At 45.5% G+C, this 18,682-nt stretch overlaps 1 protein-coding gene across 1 annotated transcript in view; it reads left to right on the top strand.

The window, feature by feature from the left end:
- LOC126188560 (protein nervous wreck) overlaps positions 1-18,682 on the top strand; it is a 724,305-nt gene that overhangs the window by 503,467 nt on the left and 202,156 nt on the right. Inside the window, exon 6 of the mRNA XM_049930159.1 lies at positions 268-404. Within this exon, the coding sequence (XP_049786116.1) occupies positions 268-404 (137 nt within the window). The remainder of the gene's footprint in view (positions 1-267; positions 405-18,682) is intronic.

The raw sequence follows: 18,682 nt of genomic DNA, 5'->3' as shown, positions 1-18,682 counted from the left end.
TGTTTGGCACGATCAAAGAATTTTTTGTGGCATCAAGTTAACTGGCAATGAAGCTGTAAGGAATTCTTTGCTCAGAGGATACGAAGAGTCTTAAAAGGGCGGGGCACGCGCATAGAAGTTGGTGGGCAGTATGTGGATGGATAAAAAAAATGGATTGATTTAAGAAACCATTGGTCTGTTCAAGTACTCTATAACCTTCGTACAAACATTGTACTCCTCTTGTCGTTCTCTGAGCTAAGGCGTACTGTCTTTCCCACTGTGTTGCAGTCCATCGACCAGCTGGTAGTCGTGCAGAAGGAGCTCCAGCAGTGTGTGCAGGATGTGGATAAGAACAAGAAGCTGTACTTCGACGAGGAACACAGCGCGCACGACGTCAGGGACAAAGCCAAGGACATCGAGGAGAAGTGAGTACCGCAGCACTCTTTGCACATTTCTTACTCCCATCAGTCACTATACTAAAAACCTTGTACCGCGATCCCTCTCCTTTCACTCATTTATTAGCATACCACGGGTAAATTAAAAATATGCATCATCATTAACTGGATAAGAGAGATAATGATAAAGTTTTAATTAACAACTCGAAAATAGAAAGTTAGGCAATTACACTACTGGCCATTAAAATTGCTACACCAAGGAGAAATGCAGATGATAAACGGGTATTCATTGGACAAATATATTATACTAGAACTGACATGTGATTACGTTTTCACGCAATTTTGGTCCATAGATCGTGAGAAATCAGTACCCGCAACAACCACCTCTGGCCGTAATAACGGCCTTGATACGCCTGGCCATTGAATCAACCAGAGCACGGATGGCGTGTACAGGTACAGCTGCCCATGTAGCTTCACCACGATACCACAGTTAATCAAGAGTAGTGACTGGCGTATTGTGACGGGCCAGCTGCTCGGCCACCATTAACCAGACGTTTTCAGTTGGTGAGAGAACTGGAGAATGTGCTGGCCAGGGCAGCAGTCCAACATTTTCTGTATCCAGAAAGGACCGTACAGGACCTGCAACATGCGGTCGTGCATTACCCTGCTGAAACGTAGGGTTTCGCAGGGATCGAATGAAGGGTAGAGCCACGGGTCGTAACACATCTGAAATGTGACGTCCACTGTTCAAAGTACCGTCAACGCGAACAAGAGGTGACCGAGACGTGTAACCAATGGCACCCCTTAACATCACGCCGGCTGATACGCCAGTATGGCGATGACGAATACACGCTTCCAATGTGCGTTCACCACGATGTCGCCAAACCATGATGCGACCATCATGATGCTGTAAACAAAATCTGGATTAACCCGAAAAAATGACGTCTTGCCATTCGTGCACCCTGGTTCGTCGTTGAGTACACCATCGCAGGCGCTCCTGTCCGTGATGCAGCGTCAAGGGTAACCGCAGCCATGGTCTCCGAGCTGATAGTCCATGCTGCTGCAAACGTCGTCGAACTGTTCGTGCAGATGGTTGTTGTTTTGCAAACGTCCCCATCTGTTGACTCAGGGATCGATGAGTGGCTGCACGATCCGTTACGGCCATGCGGATAAGATGCGTGTCATCTCGACTGCTAGTGATACGAGACCGTTGGGATCCAGCACGGCGTTCCATATTACCCTCCTTCACCCACCGATTCCATATTCTGCTAACAGTCATTGGATCTCGACCAACGCGAGCAGCAATGTCGGGATACGATAAACCGCAATCGCGATGGGATGCAATCCGACCTTTATCAAAGTCGGAAACGTGATGGTACGCATTTCTCCTCCTTACACGAGGCACCACAACAATGTTTCACCAGGCAACGCCGATCAACTGCTGTTTGTGTCTGAGAATACGGTTGGAAATTTTCCTCATGTCAGCACGTTTTAGGTGTCGCCACCGGCGCCAACCTCGTGTGAATGCTCTGAAAAGCTTATCGTTTGCATATTACAGCATCTTCTTCCTGTCGGTTAAATTTCGCGTCTGTAGCACGTCATCTTCGTGGTGTAGCAATTTTAATGGCCAGTAGTGTATCTGGTTGTTTACACTGCGCAACAAAATTAAAGGATCACTTTTTCGGAATCCCTCAGTTGTCTGCCATTCCGGCGCAGAGGTTTGAAATTTGGCTGAACAGTGCCTAAGACCTCCATCTGTAGTGGTGCAGGAGAGTGGCGCCCAATGACATCACCCTCAGGCTCAGCGACCCTTCAAACAGCAAGGTGTCGACAAATGTGGAAAAGAGAGCACAGTTCAGAAGTTCAAGTGAACCTTCAGATGGGTTAATGGTGTCACATTGGCATCAAATTTCACCACAATTCTGCTAAATGCCACGGGGCACCTCTCACACGATGGAAGCTCGTCACACGCCCTCTTATTCAACATTTCCCCCTTCTTTTGTCCCTCTGCAATGGAGGTCAGAAACGCGAGACCCAGCCTTGAAGTCACGCGGTTTTTGCCTGCATCTATAGCTACAGCTGCATGGCTACTCTGCAAATCACACTTAAGTGCCTGGCAGGGGGGTCAATCGAACCTCCATTATTCCACTCTCGAACAGCTTGTTGAAAAAATGAACACCTGTTTCTATCCGTGCGATCTCTGATTTCCCTTATTTTATTGTGATAAACATTTCTCTCTATGTACGTCTGCCTCAGCAAAATATTTTCGTGTTAGGTGGAGAAAGCTGGTGATTGAAATTTCGTGGGAAGATCCCGAGGCAGCAAAAAAAAAACGCCTTTGGTTTAATGATGTCCACCCCACGTCTTGTATCATGTCCGTGACGCTCTCTCCTCTGTTTCTCGATAATACAAAACGTGCTGCCATTCTTTGAACTTTCTGGATGTACTGCGTTAATCCTATCTGTTAAGGATCCCACACGGCCTAGCAGCACACCCAAAGAGGATGGACAAGATTGGTACAGGCGGTCTCTTTAATAGAAGTTGCATCATCTAAGTGTTGGACCAGTAAAACGCAGTCTTTGGTTCGCCTTCCCCATAACATTTACTATGTGTCCTCTCCAGTTTAAACTGTTCGTGATTGTAATTCCTAGGTATTTAGTTGAATTTATGGCCTTTAGATTTGATTGGTTTATCGTGTAACCGAAGTTGAACGGATTCCTCGCTCGTGTGAATGACCTCACAATTTTCATTATTTAGTGTCAAATGTCAATTTTCGAAACAGATATCTTACCTAAAGGCTCTGATCTAGTGATAACTAATAGACGATAAACGTCAGTACCATCTGCAAAATAAGACGGCTGCTCAGATTATCTGCTAAATCGTTTATATAGATGAGGAACAGCAGAGGACTGTAACACTACCTTGGAGAACGCTAGAAATCACTTCTGTTTTACTCGACGGCTTTCCGTCAGTTAATACGAACATTGACCTCTCTGACAGAAAACCACGAATTCAGTCGCATGACTGACACCATATTCTATAAACACGCAATTTTATTACAAGCCGCTTGTGAGGTATGGTGTCAAAAGCCCCCTAGAAATCTAAAAACACGGAATCAATTTCAAAAAATGTCCAAATGTGTGCGAAATCTTATGGGACTTATCTACTAAGCTTACACACTACTTAACCTAAATTATCCTAAGGACAAACACACACACCCATGCCCGAGGGAGGACTTGAACCTCCGCCGGGACCAGCCGCACTGTCCATGACTGCAGCGCCTTAGACCGAATCAATTTCAAATCCCTTGTCAACAGCACTCAATACTTTGTGCGAGTAAAGAGCTATTTCTGTTTCACAAGAACGATGTTTTCTAGAACCGTTTGTCAACAGACCGTTCTGTTCGAGATAATTCATGATATTCGAACACAATATATGTTCCAAAATCCTGCTGCATATCGACGTTCATGATACCGGCCTGTAATTTAGCGCATTACTCCTATTGCCTTTCTTGTATACTGGTGTGACCTGTGCAGCTTTCCAGTCTTTGGGTACGAATCTTTCGTCGAGCGAGCGCATGTATATGTTTGTTAAACATGGAGCTATTGCATCAGCATATTCTGAAATTAACCTAATTGGTATAGAATCTGGACCGGAAGACTTGCTTTTATTATGTGATTTAAGTTATTTCACCGCACAGAGGATATCTACTTTTAAGTTACTCATGTTGGCAGCTGGTCTTGATTCGAAATTGGAATATTTGCTCCGTGTTTTCTGGCGAAGGAATTTCGAAATGCTGTGTTTAGTAACTCTGCTTTGGCAGCACTGTTATCGACAGTAACTCGTATTGCTATCGCACTTAGAAGGCATTTATTATGTCTTGCCGCTAGCATACTTTACACGCCACCAGAATCTCTCTGGAGTTTTTTGTGACGTTTCGAGACAAAATTTCGTTGCAGAAAACATTGAAAGCATCTCGTATTGTAGTCCGCGCTAAATTTCGAGCTTCTGTAAAAGAGCCGGCCGTTGTGGCCGAGCGGTTCTAGGCGCTACAGTCTGGAACCGCGCGACCGCTACGGTCGCAGGTTCGAACCCTGCCTCGGGCATGGATGTGTGTAGTGTCTTTAGGTTAGTTAGGTTAGTAGTTCTAAGTTCTAGGGGACTGATGACCTCAGCAGTTAAGTCCCATAGTGCTCACACCCATTTGAACCATCCGTAAAAGATCGCGTGGCCGGCCGGAGTGGCTGAGCGGTTCTAGGCGCTACAGTCTGGAACCGCACGACCGCTACGGTAGCAGGTTCGAATCCTGCCTCGGGCATGGATGTGTGTGATGTCAAAAATGGCTCTAAGCACTATGGGACTTAACATCTATGGTTATCAGTCCCCTAGAACTTAGAACTACTTAAACCTAACTAACCTATCACACACATCCATGCCCGAAGCAGGATTTGAACCTGCGACCGTAGCAGCCGCGCGGCTCCGGACTGAGCGCCTAGAACCGCTAGACCACCGCGGCCGCCCGTGTGTGATGTCCTTAGGTTAGTTAGGTTTAAGTAGTTCTAAGTTCTAGGGGACTGATGACCTCAGATGTTAAGTCCCATAGTGCTTAGAGCCATTTGAACCTTTTTTTTTTTTTTTTTTGAACCATTTTTTTTAAAAGATCGCCTATCTTGGGGATTTAGCGTTCGTTTAAATGTGGCATGCTGTTTTCGTTGTTTCTACAACAGTGTTCTGATCTGCTTTCTGTACCAATGGTGATCAGGCCCTTCGTTTGTTAATTCATTTTGTATAAATCTCTTAATTGCTGTCAATACTGTTTCTTTGAATTTAAGCCACAACTGGTCTACACTTAACATTGTTAATTTGGAAGGAATGGAGAAAGTCTCTCAGGAAGGCGTGAAGCGGCTTTTTATATGCGTTTTTGAATAGATATGTTTTTCATTCATCCCTCGTCAATTTGGGAGTTAGGGTATTCAGTCTCAGGCGGTCGAGGGCAACATTTCAGACACGTCGCCGCTCACCAGGTCTGACGTGCTCTGGATCCTTTGGAGGCCAGTGGGACTGCAGCTTTCGCTCTGGTAAGGGTGGAAACACTAGGGACAGTTCAAAAACATTCGACGAAATTTGACCTTGCTATTTGAAGCGTCGCTGAGCTCGAGGGTGACGTCGCAGTGCGCCACGCTTTTGCATCATTACAGCGGAATACATGAAATTTATTCACAGTCACCGATGTGGACAACATCCAGCTGTATAATGGAAAGATGGTGTTCTGTATTGGTGCAACGTACCACAAGGGTGCAGCAGCGACCGGACGTTCGCTGCAGGTAAGGAATTTTTCTGCCCGCCCGTCCACACAATGCACGGCCGAACTGTCCGGGACCGGAGCGGGCCGTGGCCGCCAAGCAGCGCGCACGCTTCTGTAACTGTGTTTCTCAATGTAGCCCACAAATACAGTCCACTTTTACCAATCATGTATGTACTTTAACCCTTTCGTGAGCCGTGGGAAACATGCTTCCCACTACAATGAACTCGCTCCTAGTCCCGTGCGATTCACAGTTCCCACTTCTGTACGGTGCTAACACCTAGTGAACAGTATAGGGTACTACTTTCAATCGGAAGTTTCCTCCGTTTTTGCTGTACATTCGCGCAGAGGCATTGTATAGCTGAGTGTAGCTCTGTAGAGGAGCCTTTCAGTGCTGTTTGTGTGACATTTTGTGATTTTTTCCTCAAAGCTATAGTATAAGGTAAATACTTTTGATTTACCCAAATTTATGAAGGAAAACGTAAAATTGGAACGAGGAGAATTTCAGTTGGAAAGAAAAGGAGCCATTTCTGCAGTAAAATGGATGGATAACCGTCCAGTCATTTTCCTGTCCGCAATTCATGACCCATGAGAAACAGCCTCAGTGAAAAGGAAAAACAAGGATGGTAATAGTACGGAGATGCCTTGTCCTGAAGTTGTGGCAGAATACAACAAAATAATGTCTGGTGTCGATAAGTTTGATCAATTACGAGAAAGGTATCATATTGTCAGGCGTTCTGTAAAATGGTGGCACAGAATATTTTACTTCCTGGTGGACGTTGCTGCAGTGAACAGTTTTATCCTATGGAAAATAAGTAAAAGAGAAAGTGGACAGCATGATCAGCTCACATACAGGATCCATCTAGCCAGACAACTGATCGCTGGCTTCTCATCCCAAAAAAGGCTTGGACAAAAACCTGTCTTTCTGGCAAAAAGGGGTAAAGTACCTCAAGATTTTCGTCATGTGGCTGTAGGGGAGCATCAACCCATTTTAGGAGGAACCTACTGGACGTGCCGTCATTGTAGTACCAAAGCTGCGGAAAAAAGCACTCGCTGTGTTTGTACATATTGTCGAATACCACTTTGCATAGACCCATGTTTCAGAAAATTTCATGGCAAGTAATTGTGAACATTGTAACAAGAGAAGTAAATTTATCAAATAAATATGACATATATTGAAAAAGTTGTTTTTTTCATTTAACTCCAAGGAAAGGCAGTGGGAAGAATACTTCCCACCTTGCTGTGTGACCTCACTTTCACAGTTGGAGGAAATTTGATATTCTGTATGATAAATATACCTATCTGTTAACTACTATCTGCTCTCCATTCATTAAAAAAACTGTTCAATAATTTTTCCCACGAAAGGGTTAATTTCAACCGCCCTTCCTATGCAACGAGTGATATGGATTCGTTTGGACTGTGGAAGGAGCGAGGCAGCACAGAATTTACCGCGCGTTTTGCGGCTGCCTTCAGATGGTAATGAAAATTTTTGCCAGACCTGGACCCGAACCAAGATTTACCGCCCATCGAGAGCTGTCGCCTTACAATTAGGTTATGCTAGCACGACTCGCGGCCAGACCAAAACTTCCATATGCCGTCAACCATATGTCTACAGCACGGCAATAACGTTCTGCAGACGAAGATTGTAGGCACCTTTGAGCGAAACTTCAAACGTATGCGTCGCCACGGGAGACAATTACGTGGGTTCGGATGAAAGATCCTCTAATTTTGTTGCGCACTGTAGACTGACAGAAGTAAAATCGCAACACCAACAAGGGGTTGAGCGACGTAAATGGAAGTTGGTAGGCCTGTTTCTACATCTGAAAGATGACGTCTATTCAAATTTCGCGCCAGTTGTATAATAGTGGCGCTAGTAGCGCTACTATGAGGATTCAAAGCAGTTTGCTCTAAAAACGCTCTGTGCCATGTATGGAAGTCAAACATGGACGATGAATAGTTTGGACAAGAAGCAAATAGAAGCTTTCGAAATGTGGTGCTACAGAAGAATGCTGAAGATTAGATGGGTAGATTACGTAACTAATGAGGAGGTATTGAATAAAATTGGGGAGAAGAGGAGTTTGTTGCACAACTTGACTAGAAGCAGGGATCGGTTGGTAGGACATGTTCTGTGGCATCAAAGGATCACCAATTTAGTATTGGAGGGCAGCGTGGAGGGTAAAAATAGTAGCGGGAGACCAAGAGATGAATACACTAAGCAGATTCAGAAGGATGTAGGTTGCAGTAGGTACTGGGAGATGAAGAAGCTTGCACAGGATAGAGTAGCATGGAGAGCTGCATCAAACCAGTCTGAGGACTGAATACCACAACAACAACAACAACAACAAGAGTCATGAGGGTAGTTACCTTTGAGATTTGACGTGGGGGGTTAATGCTAGTCAAGAATACCTTTAAGGCGACAAAAACGCTATTATCAACACCGGACTGAGTTTCAACGAGGTGGTGTAACAGAGCTTCGAAAAGTTGGATGTTCCTCTTACGATATTGCAGAAAAAAACTTGGCAGGGTTCTGTCCACTGTACGTGATTGCTGGCAGCGGTGGTCACGAGAAAGTATGGTCACAAGCAGACCGGGCTCCCGACGACCATGTGGCGCTAACGCCCAAGGGAAGACCATCATATTCGGTGCAAGACTCGCGCATCGTACTGCAACTGCGATTTGAGCAGTAGTTGGCACCACAGTGACACAACGAACTGTTACAAATCGGTTACTTCAAGGAGAACTCCGAGCCAGACGCCTTGTAGAGTGCCCTCCACTGACCTCAAACCACTGCCATTTGCGACTTCTGTGGGTCAAGCGAGAGCTCAGTGGAGGGAGGGGTGGAGGCCTATTGCATTTTCTAATGGAAGCTAGTTCCGCCTCAGCGCCAGTGATGGCCGTGTGTTGGTTAGAAAGAGGCCGGTTGAGGGCTTGCAACCAAACTGGGTGGTAGGCACGCTGGACCTGCACCTGGTGTGGGAAGTGATTTCGTATAACACTGGGAGCACTCTCGGAGATATCCCACGCACCCTGACTGCAAAATTGTACGTCAATCTGGTGATCTGACCTGTTGTGCTGCCATTCATGAACAGCATTCCAGGGAGTGTTTCCCCACATATCGCTGTTGTAATCCAACATGCTGTACAGAGTGTCGATATGTTTCCTTGGCCTGCTCGATCACCATATCCGTCTCCAATAGTGCACATATGGGACATCATCGGACGACAACTGTAGCGTCATCCACAACCAACATCAACTGCCCCTGTATTGACCGTCCAAGTGCCACAGGTGTGGAACTCCATCCCAAAAACTGACACGCGGCACCTATACAACACAATACTTGCTCGTCTGTTCGCTGCCGTCAACATTCTGACATTTATTATAATAAATAATTATTATAATAAATAATTATTATACCAGCACTTCACATTTGCAATGGCTTATCTCGCACTTACATTAACTTGTGATCTTGCACTGTTCATCACTTACCTAGACAAATGTATGCCCGAAATTTCATTAGGCTACATTAATTATTGTTTGGTGCTGCGATTTTTTTCCGGCAGTATATTTTTAGGTACAAGTCTACTCTTCTGGTAATAATGCCCTAGAACGCCGACAGAGGTGCCAAACGGAAATCGCACAGCCTATTGATAAAGCGGAGTATTGTGCGGCTTAAATGTGATGAGCTGCGATGTGTCTGAAATCTTTTCTTCGGCCACCTATAAGAAAACCGCTTGATTTCAACACTGAGTTACGCAGATCTGGCCTCCATTGCAGAGGCGGCAAAAGAAGGGGTTGTGTGCAAAATTCATTTTGTGAGGAACAACTTTGCAACTAGAACTGCTGAATTGGTGCCACTTTTCGAGAAGAATTCGCCGTCAGGTGATACAGTGCTTTGGTGGCACAGACGCTCCCAATGTGAAAGACGCAGAAAGACGTAGCGAACCATCTCTGAAGAATCGAATACCGGCGCATCACTATCGAGGACATAGTACAAAAAGTCAAAATCTGTCCCGCATCAGTTTCCGACATTTTACACGGCATTTCGATCATGACAAAAGTCGCCGCACGCTGGTTTCCGTGACTGTTCACATCCATTCCATTACGCCCACCAAACTCAGCCATCAGCGCATATTACACATCTGTACCACATCGGTCGAGATGAATTCTTTAGCCGTGTAGCAACCTGGACGAATGATGGGTGTGTCACAAAGACTCCAATGCAAAAGAGCAAAGCAAGTAGTGGAAACATGTGCATTTACCGCCGCAGAAAAAGGCGAAGACCCAGCCATCATCGCGCAAGGTGATACTGAGTGTTCTTAGGACTATCAGAATATACCGGTAAGGACAAACGATCAGAATAACATACTACTGAAATCTCCGGACCAGATTGTGGGAGACCGTCATCAAACGCAGCTGTGCAAGGCGGTACCTTTGCTTCACGGAAATTATCCAGCTCATTCTACCTACTTAGGACACAGTCATACTTGCTGCTTATTTGCTTATCAAATTTGATCTCACACATCTCCGTCGCTGGCCGTTGTGGCCCAGCGGTTCTAGGCGCTTCAGTCCGGAACCGCGCGACTGCTACGGTCGCAGATTCGAATCCTGCCTCGGGCATGGATGTGTGTGATGTCCTTAGGTTAGTTAGGTTTAATTAGTTCTAAGTTCTAGGCGACTGATGACCTCAGAAGTTAAGTCGCACAGTGCTCAGAGCCATTTGAACCATCCATTTCTTTCTTTCCGTCCTCGAAGCACAACAACAGCATAACATGTTCGACATATTACATGTGTCTAAACACACCTACTCTCTTACCTTCCGCGTTTCTTCTCACTCTCTTATGCTTTCCGCTGTTAGATCCTCAGGATATTTCATCAAATACGTGGGTAACCAGTTTGCTATATCCTTCCCTCATGACCTACCAGGAAAAAAAAAACCGCACACTACGAAGAAGTTATGCAGATTGGTCCTAAACAGATATTCTCACAGGTATCGATGGAAAATTTAGAATTGTAAACTTTGGCGGCTGATGGACGAATGTATGACGCTGCAGCGCAACACGCCACGCAGCTGGCAATGATAACAAACATCGGACATGTCGATATCAGGGACATAAAGCCTTTGCAACTTTTGTTCCGTGTACGCAACTGGACAGTAACTACGCCTCGCAGACACGTGTGCGAACAAGATACGCAGATGTGAACATTTGAGTAGGATCGTAATTGGGCTCAAAGAAGCCGGTTGTAGTAGTCGGCGAATCGCTCCGATCCCTCCCAACCTCGCCCCCCCTCCCCCTCCCTAAAAAAAGCCAAAACAGAACCCCGGCCGGCCGGAGTGGCCGTGCGGTTATAGGCGCTACAGTCTGGAGCCGAGCGACCGCTACGGTCGCAGGTTCGAATCCTGCCTCGGGCATGGATGTGTGTGATGTCCTTAGGTTAGTTAGGTTTAATTAGTTCTAAGTTCTAGGCGACTCAGAAGTTAAGTCGCATAGTGCTCAGAGCCATTTGAACCATTTTGAACAAAATCCTGAGTACCAGTAAGGCTATGGACACAGTCTTTAGGGATCGAAAAGGCGTCCCGCTCATCGACGTAATGCCTAGGGAGACTATAAATGCAGCGGCCTACTGTTAGACCACACATGGATACGCCACGTCGTTCAAAACAAACGGTGTTGATTGTTGTCCAGCGGCATTGTGCTTCTTCACGTCAACCTCTACCCCATTCTGCGAAACCGAAGGATTTGCTTCGGCAGTTGAGGTCGGCAGTTTCGTAACATCCACATTATAGCTCGGACTTGACTCCCAGTGATTACCATCATTTACCCAAATTTCTCAATCTGTTATGCGGGAAGCACTGTTGAAATGAAAACAAACTGAAAGAGGACGTTAGTGACAGGTTAAACAAGTGGCAGGCAACTGAGCATCCAGAAGTCTTAGGACCTCTAGAGTGCTGCGACAAATGTTTAAATTCAAATATCAAATTTAGATATAAAATAATTTTTTCTTTCATTATCTTGATAGAGGAGAACACCAACAATAGTGAAACAATGGTAATTGATCGTAATCGCATTAGATCGGGTGATGTTGAAGGAAAACTTTTTGGAAATGAGAAACAAAAAGCAGCAGATTTGAAATGAGCAATAAAATAACTGATGATGACCGAAGTATTGAGATTATGAAATACGGACTAGCAATAGCAAGGGAAGCATTTCTATAAAAAGAGGCATTTGTCTGGAGTGTAGCCTTGTACGGAAGCAAAACGTGGTTGATACGTGGTTCAGACAAGAAAGCTATCTTCTTTTTGACATGTGGTGTTATAGAAGACTACCGAAGATTAGATGAGTAGACCGAATAATAAATGAGCAGGTACTTAATCGAATTGGGAAAAAAGAAATTTATGGCAAAACTAGGCTAAATGAAGGATAAGTTGATATGAAACATGCTGAGACATCAACAAATTGTCAGTTGTGTAATGAAAGGAAGTCTGAGCGGTAAACTTGTAAAGGAAGATCTAGGCATGAATACAGTAAGCAGTTTCAAATGGATGTAGTTTCCATTAGTTGGTTCAAATGGCTCTGAGCACTATGGGACTTAACTTCTGAGGTGATCAGTCCCCTAGAACTTAGAACTACTTAAACCTAACTAACCTAAGGACATCACACACATCCATGCCCGAGGCAGGATTCGAACATGCGACCGTAGCAGTCGCGCGGCTCCAGACTGTAGCGCCTAGTACCGCTCGGCCACTCCGGCCGGCTTGCATTAGTTATGGAGAGATGAGGAGACTTACACAGGATAGACTAGTGTGGAGAGCTGTATCAGATTAGTCCTCGAACTGAAGAACACAACAAAAATAACCTTGAGGAACAATATCTAGAAAAACAAATGTTCCTTACTTTCAGAATGACTCTCGTATATTTCTGAGAATCTACGTCTGGACCATAAAAGTGTATGGAGATGTATCAAGGGCTATGAGAAAGTCGAAACAGAGCATTTAAAATGTCGTGGCAATGAAGAATGCAGGAAATTAAGACGAGTGATAAGCCAGTAGAGATAGAACTTCCCCGCAGAATCGTCGAAAAAAGGAATATAATGAAAACATTGAAAAAAAGAAGGGACATGATGATAGGAATTCTGTTAAGACACCAGAGAATAACTTACACGGTATATGAAGGAACCGCAGAGGGCAACAACTCTTGGGGAAACTGAGATTGGAATACATCCAACAAATAATTGAAGAAAAGAAAGAATGTTGGGGTTGTTCGAACCTACCGCTAACAAATCTATCACCTCAAGTGCATTGGAATGCTATAGGAATTCAAATGAGAATCCCTGGATGGAAGGCGATGTTCTTTTCGAGGAACTCTATTCAGAAAATTTAGAGAACCAGCATTTCAAACTGACTGCAGAGCGATTCTACCGCCGCCAAAATAAATTTCGCTTAAGGACAACGAAGATAACATAGCAGGAATTAGGGCTCACACGGAGACACATAAATAATCATTTTCCCTCTCTATATTTGCGAGTGGAACAGGACAGTAAATTAATAATGGTGGTACAGGGTACCCTCCGTCAAAATCGTACAGTGGCTTCCGGCGTGTGTATGTAGTCTGTTAACTAAGACTTCTCTTTAAGATACCAAACTTTGTGAGTTCAAGGTATTGTGCTGTATTATGCTGTACCCTGCCCTTTATAAAACATTAATTTATTGCTAGCGCCTTCGTCCAGGTGCGCGTACGTCACATGTATTGCACACACACAGTTTGGTTAGGAACAGTCTCTTCAACTGTGAAAACAAAACAAATACTTTTCGCATTTAAAATAGGTTAAGTATTTCATCTTATTTCTGAATATCCTCTCACATTCTTTCTTTCCTTGATTTTTGTTTGTTGCAAGAGACTGGACTTAATGAATAGTCAAGACTTGTGACGTGATCTTTGGCACTGTAGCACACTGTAGTGCTCATTCTTGTAACCTGAATGTTGCACAAATAAGAGAGAAATTTCTCTTCATACTTTTAAAGTATACCAAGCCAATTAAGTAGGAAGAGAAACAGCAACAGGTCGTTTTCTAATATTTTTATGCGGCACCTCTTCCCATCCCCAGCCTCATTCATAAGGGGTAATACAGGTATCTTATTCGCACAATATTTTTGCACAAATAATGAGCAAAGTATATACCAAGTTTGGTTGAAATTGTTCCAGTCGTTCCTGAGTTATGCTTTTACATCATCCCTTTGCATCCCGGCCCTCGCCCTTAGGGCTACTAGGTATGTCTTAGGGTGTCACAGTAATTTTTCCAAGCAGTAAGTTATGTGTTTGCTGTGTTTAGTTGAAATTCCTTCAGGCGATAAAGAGATATGCTGATATGACACTTGTCTTTCCACCCCCACCTCGCATCCTAGGGTTCTCACCAGTGAGTCGAGAATTTCTAAAATATGTGAATTCCATACAAATATCGGTCGTTATCGATTATTAGCTTTTTACCACGGCTTCTCCCGTAAACACATATACCAAATATTTTTCACACACACACACATATATATCTGAATTCTCCCCTAATCTACTTTTTCCCTTCTACACTCCTGGAAATGGAAAAAAGAACACATTGACACCGGTGTGTCAGACCCACCATACTTGCTCCGGACACTGCGAGAGGGCTGTACAAGCAATGATCACACGCACGGCACAGCGGACACACCAGGAACCGCGGTGTTGGCCGTCGAATGGCGCTAGCTGCGCAGCATTTGTGCACCGCCGCCGTCAGTGTCAGCCAGTTTGCCGTGGCATACGGAGCTCCATCGCAGTCTTTAACACTGGTAGCATGCCGCGACAGCGTGGACGTGAACCGTATGTGCAGTTGACGGACTTTGAGCGAGGGCGTATAGTGGGCATGCGGGAGGCCGGGTGGACGTACCGCCGAATTGCTCAACACGTGGGGCGTGAGGTCTCCACAGTACATCGATGTTGTCGCCAGTGGTCGGCGGAAGGTGCACGTGCCCGTCGACCTGGGACCGGACCGCAGCGACGCACGGATGCACGACAAGACCGTAGGATCCTACGCAGTGCCGTAGGGGACCGCACCGCCACTTCCCAGCAAATTAGGGACACTGTTGCTCCTGGGGTATCGGCGAGGACCATTCGCAACCGTCTCCATGAAGCTGGGCTACGGTCCCGCACACCGTTAGGCCGTCTTCCGCTCACGCCCCAACATCGTGCAGCCCGCCTCCAGTGGTGTCGCGACAGGCGTGAATGGAGGGACGAATGGAGACGTGCCGTCTTCAGCGATGAGAGTCGCTTCTGCCTTGGTGCCAATGATGGTCGTATGCGTGTTTGGCGCCGTGCAGGTGAGCGCCACAATCAGGACTGCATACGACCGAGGCACACAGGGCCAACACCCGGCATCATGGTGTGGGGAGCGATCTCCTACACTGGCCGTACACCACTGGTGATCGTCGAGGGGACACTGAATAGTGCACGGTACATCCAAACCGTCATCGAACCCATCGTTCTACCATTCCTAGACCGGCAAGGGAACTTGCTGTTCCAACAGGACAATGCACGTCCGCATGTATCCCGTGCCACCCAACGTGCTCTAGAAGGTGTAAGTCAACTACCCTGGCCAGCAAGATCTCCGGATCTGTCCCCCATTGAGCATGTTTGGGACTGGATGAAGCGTCGTCTCACGCGGTCTGCACGTCCAGCACGAACGCTGGTCCAACTGAGGCGCCAGGTGGAAATGGCATGGCAAGCCGTTCCACAGGACTACATCCAGCATCTCTACGATCGTCTCCATGGGAGAATAGCAGCCTGCATTGCTGCGAAAGGTGGATATACACTGTACTAGTGCCGACATTGTGCATGCTCTGTTGCCTGTGTCTATGTGCCTGTGGTTCTGTCAGTGTGATCATGTGATGTATCTGACCCCAGGAATGTGTCGATAAAGTTTCCCCTTCCTGGGACAATGAATTCACAGTGTTCTTATTTCAATTTCCAGGAGTGTATTTCTCTCACCTGAACCACCTGCTGTACATTTTCCACCTGCCTCCTCACATGCTGTCCCTCATCCAGCTGCATTCTCACACTGTGAACCTTTTCAATTGCCTACTCACAACCTGTCCCTCTTCCACTGGCCTCCTCATACACTTGACCACTTTCACCTTACACCTTCTCCCTCTTTAACCTGCCTCCTCACTCCCTCCTCCTTTTTTGCCTGCTCACTACCCCTATCCATCTTCCACCTGCACCTACACAACCCTCTCCTCCCTCCCCATCATCGCTCCCCCTCTTTCTGTCAATCCCCTCCTCCTCCAACTGCCTATCTTCACTTCCACCTTTTCTCCGTCCATCCCCTCTTCCCCCGTCTCCCTGTCAATCTCTTCCCTCCCTCTCCAACTCTCTTATTTTCTCCTCTTTATGTCCATCTTCCCTCCTCCCTCTCTCTTTTCTTCTTCACCCTCTCTCTGTTCATCTCGTCCTCACCTTCTCTCTGTCCATCCCTCCCTCCCCTCTGCCGATCTCCCCTCTCACCCTCTGTCTTCTCCTCCCACTCTCCCTCTGTCCATCTCCCCCTCCCTCCCTATCTGCCCATCTCCCCCTCCTCCCCACTCTCTGTTCATCTCCTTCCCCCTCTCCTCATTTTCAATTGCACCTCTGTCCCATTGAAAGTAGGTGCTTCTTACCCTCACAGTGCTTCCTTCCAGACAATAAGTGATATTTGGTCAATTGTCGATCAGGTGGTTTGGGAGGAGATGTGTGACATAAATACATATCGTTTCTATAAAACATATAGATATATAGATTTTTACATGTCATATCTAGTCAGCTCCAGCCCAGCCCTTACTGTGGGAGGGGTATAATACTTCCACTGCAATTCTATACAAATTTGAGTCATACATAAAAAAATGGTTGAAATTACTACTGACTTTTCTGGATTATGTTTCCGTGTCAGCCCATTTTTCACCCCGCCCCCACCCACGTAGGTTGTAGGTATTCTTTACACCCACAGTGCTTTTCTCTGCATAGTAACTGAGATGTGTTTACAACCACAGTGTTTTTTTCGTCATAGTAACTGAAATGTGTACCAAGTTTGGTTGAAATAGATCCATTGGTTTAGGAGGGTCTGTGGAACATTCATACATATGCATACAATAATTTTTATAAGTTAAAAGATATAGACTGAAAACCGATTTCATCACTCCCACACGGTCGGATGTTCACTACCTGCTGACTGATGGTTCCACTCAGTGTTTGCTGTGATTGTCCTTATTTGTCCAATGTCATAACCGACTAATCAGTGAGTGTTTGCCATAAGCATAATCAGATCGTCTTTGCATCCACTGCTGAATAACGGCGATTTCCACAATTCTTCACCTATTATAATGCAATCTTTATACAGCCAAGCGTGACTTGTCTGTTTCTAGATTTCATCGACTAGCATTATTATAGGCAATTTCCGATAAGTTTTTGAGTGAATTGTCCATAGTATTTATATGTATAGCTGTCATAGATTAGATGTTGTGAACTACTTTCAAAATAAGACATTTTTGGTGCACTGGGTATTAATTAACTGTTAGCCGTTGTTTGCCCTGTTTACTTTGTTTTTGTCCACACACTCCTCATCCACGTTGTAAATTGAAACTCAAAAGTAATTAAAGGTATCAGATAGACTCGGAGACTGAGGAGTGAAACTCAAGATTTCTCCACGGAACCTGTAAACCGTTTACAAACACTCAACGACCCTCCGTATAACACCAGCATGGTGGCAGGAATCATGAACTAGTTCTTATTCTTGTACCATGGAAGAGTGTTGCGTTCAGTCTAATACCTACGCCTTGCTGAAAGGCTGATCGTTGAAATTGGAGTAACGACAAACTTGTTGATCTGTTTGAACAAAGTAAAATCACTATAGATAAAGCCTCATTAAACATCGAAACAAGTTATGACTCCTCTAAACAAATCTACGTCACTCCTGATTCATTTACCTGAAATTAACAACGCGCAAGAAATAATAATGGTGTTCCACTAGTAGTTACGGATACTGTACCAACATACTTACTTCGGTAATAACTTAGCAATGACGAAACTTTTCGTTAGATCCTACGATGTGGCACGTGCGGCGGTACTTCAGAAAGTAAATTATATTATTACGGCATTTCAAGTAACGTGAATGGCACTTTACACATCAAAATGACACAGATACACGACACTGTTTTCCAGTATGTCACTAAGTCTCTGAATAGGAACGGTCGTAACCTTCTGCCAGTAAGCTATTTCGTCACTGAGCCATTCGAGAACTACTGTGTTAACGTCCTCTTAGTTATAAAATACCTTGCCCCAAGATGTTCTTTCAGCTTGCCAGAATGGTGGAAATTGCTTGGTGCAGGATCTAGATTTCCCGATAAGCATCACCCACGGCTATGCGGCTTTGGTCAAATTGTTAGTACCATTTCAGTACGACTGTACGCGACATTGCATTTGGTCCATACATTGTCAGAATTTCATGCTTAAAACTTTGTGCTATTTGCAAGTTTTGCCCACATGAAACGTACTGTCCCCTGTACTTCTGCTTGGGAGTATGTTTCCAGTTGTGGCGCCTTTTCATCAGCGCACTGTGATCCACTTGTCATCTGTACCGCAGCAGAACTTTCAGCATTTTCGTTCCTGAATGAGATTTCCACTCTGCAGCGGAGTGTGCGCTGTTATGAAACTACCTGGCAGATTAAAACTGTGTGCCGGACCGAGACTCGAACTCGGGACCTTTGCCTTTCGCGGGCAAGTGCTCTACCAACTGAGCTACCCAAGCACGACTCACGCCCCGTCCTCACAGTTTGGAAGGTAGGAGACGAGGTCCTGGCGGAAGTAAAGCTGTGAGGACGGGGCGTGAGTCGTGCTTGGGTAGCTCAGTTGGTAGAGCACTTGCCCACGAAAGGCACAGGTCCCGAGTTCGAGTCTCGGTCCGGCACACAGTTTTAATCTACCAGGAAGTTTCATTTTCGTTCCTCTCCGGG

Source organism: Schistocerca cancellata, chromosome 5, assembly GCF_023864275.1.
Source record: "Schistocerca cancellata isolate TAMUIC-IGC-003103 chromosome 5, iqSchCanc2.1, whole genome shotgun sequence".
NCBI classification, from domain to species: domain Eukaryota; kingdom Metazoa; phylum Arthropoda; class Insecta; order Orthoptera; family Acrididae; genus Schistocerca; species Schistocerca cancellata.
This window is presented reverse-complemented; position numbering and strand designations above follow the sequence as displayed.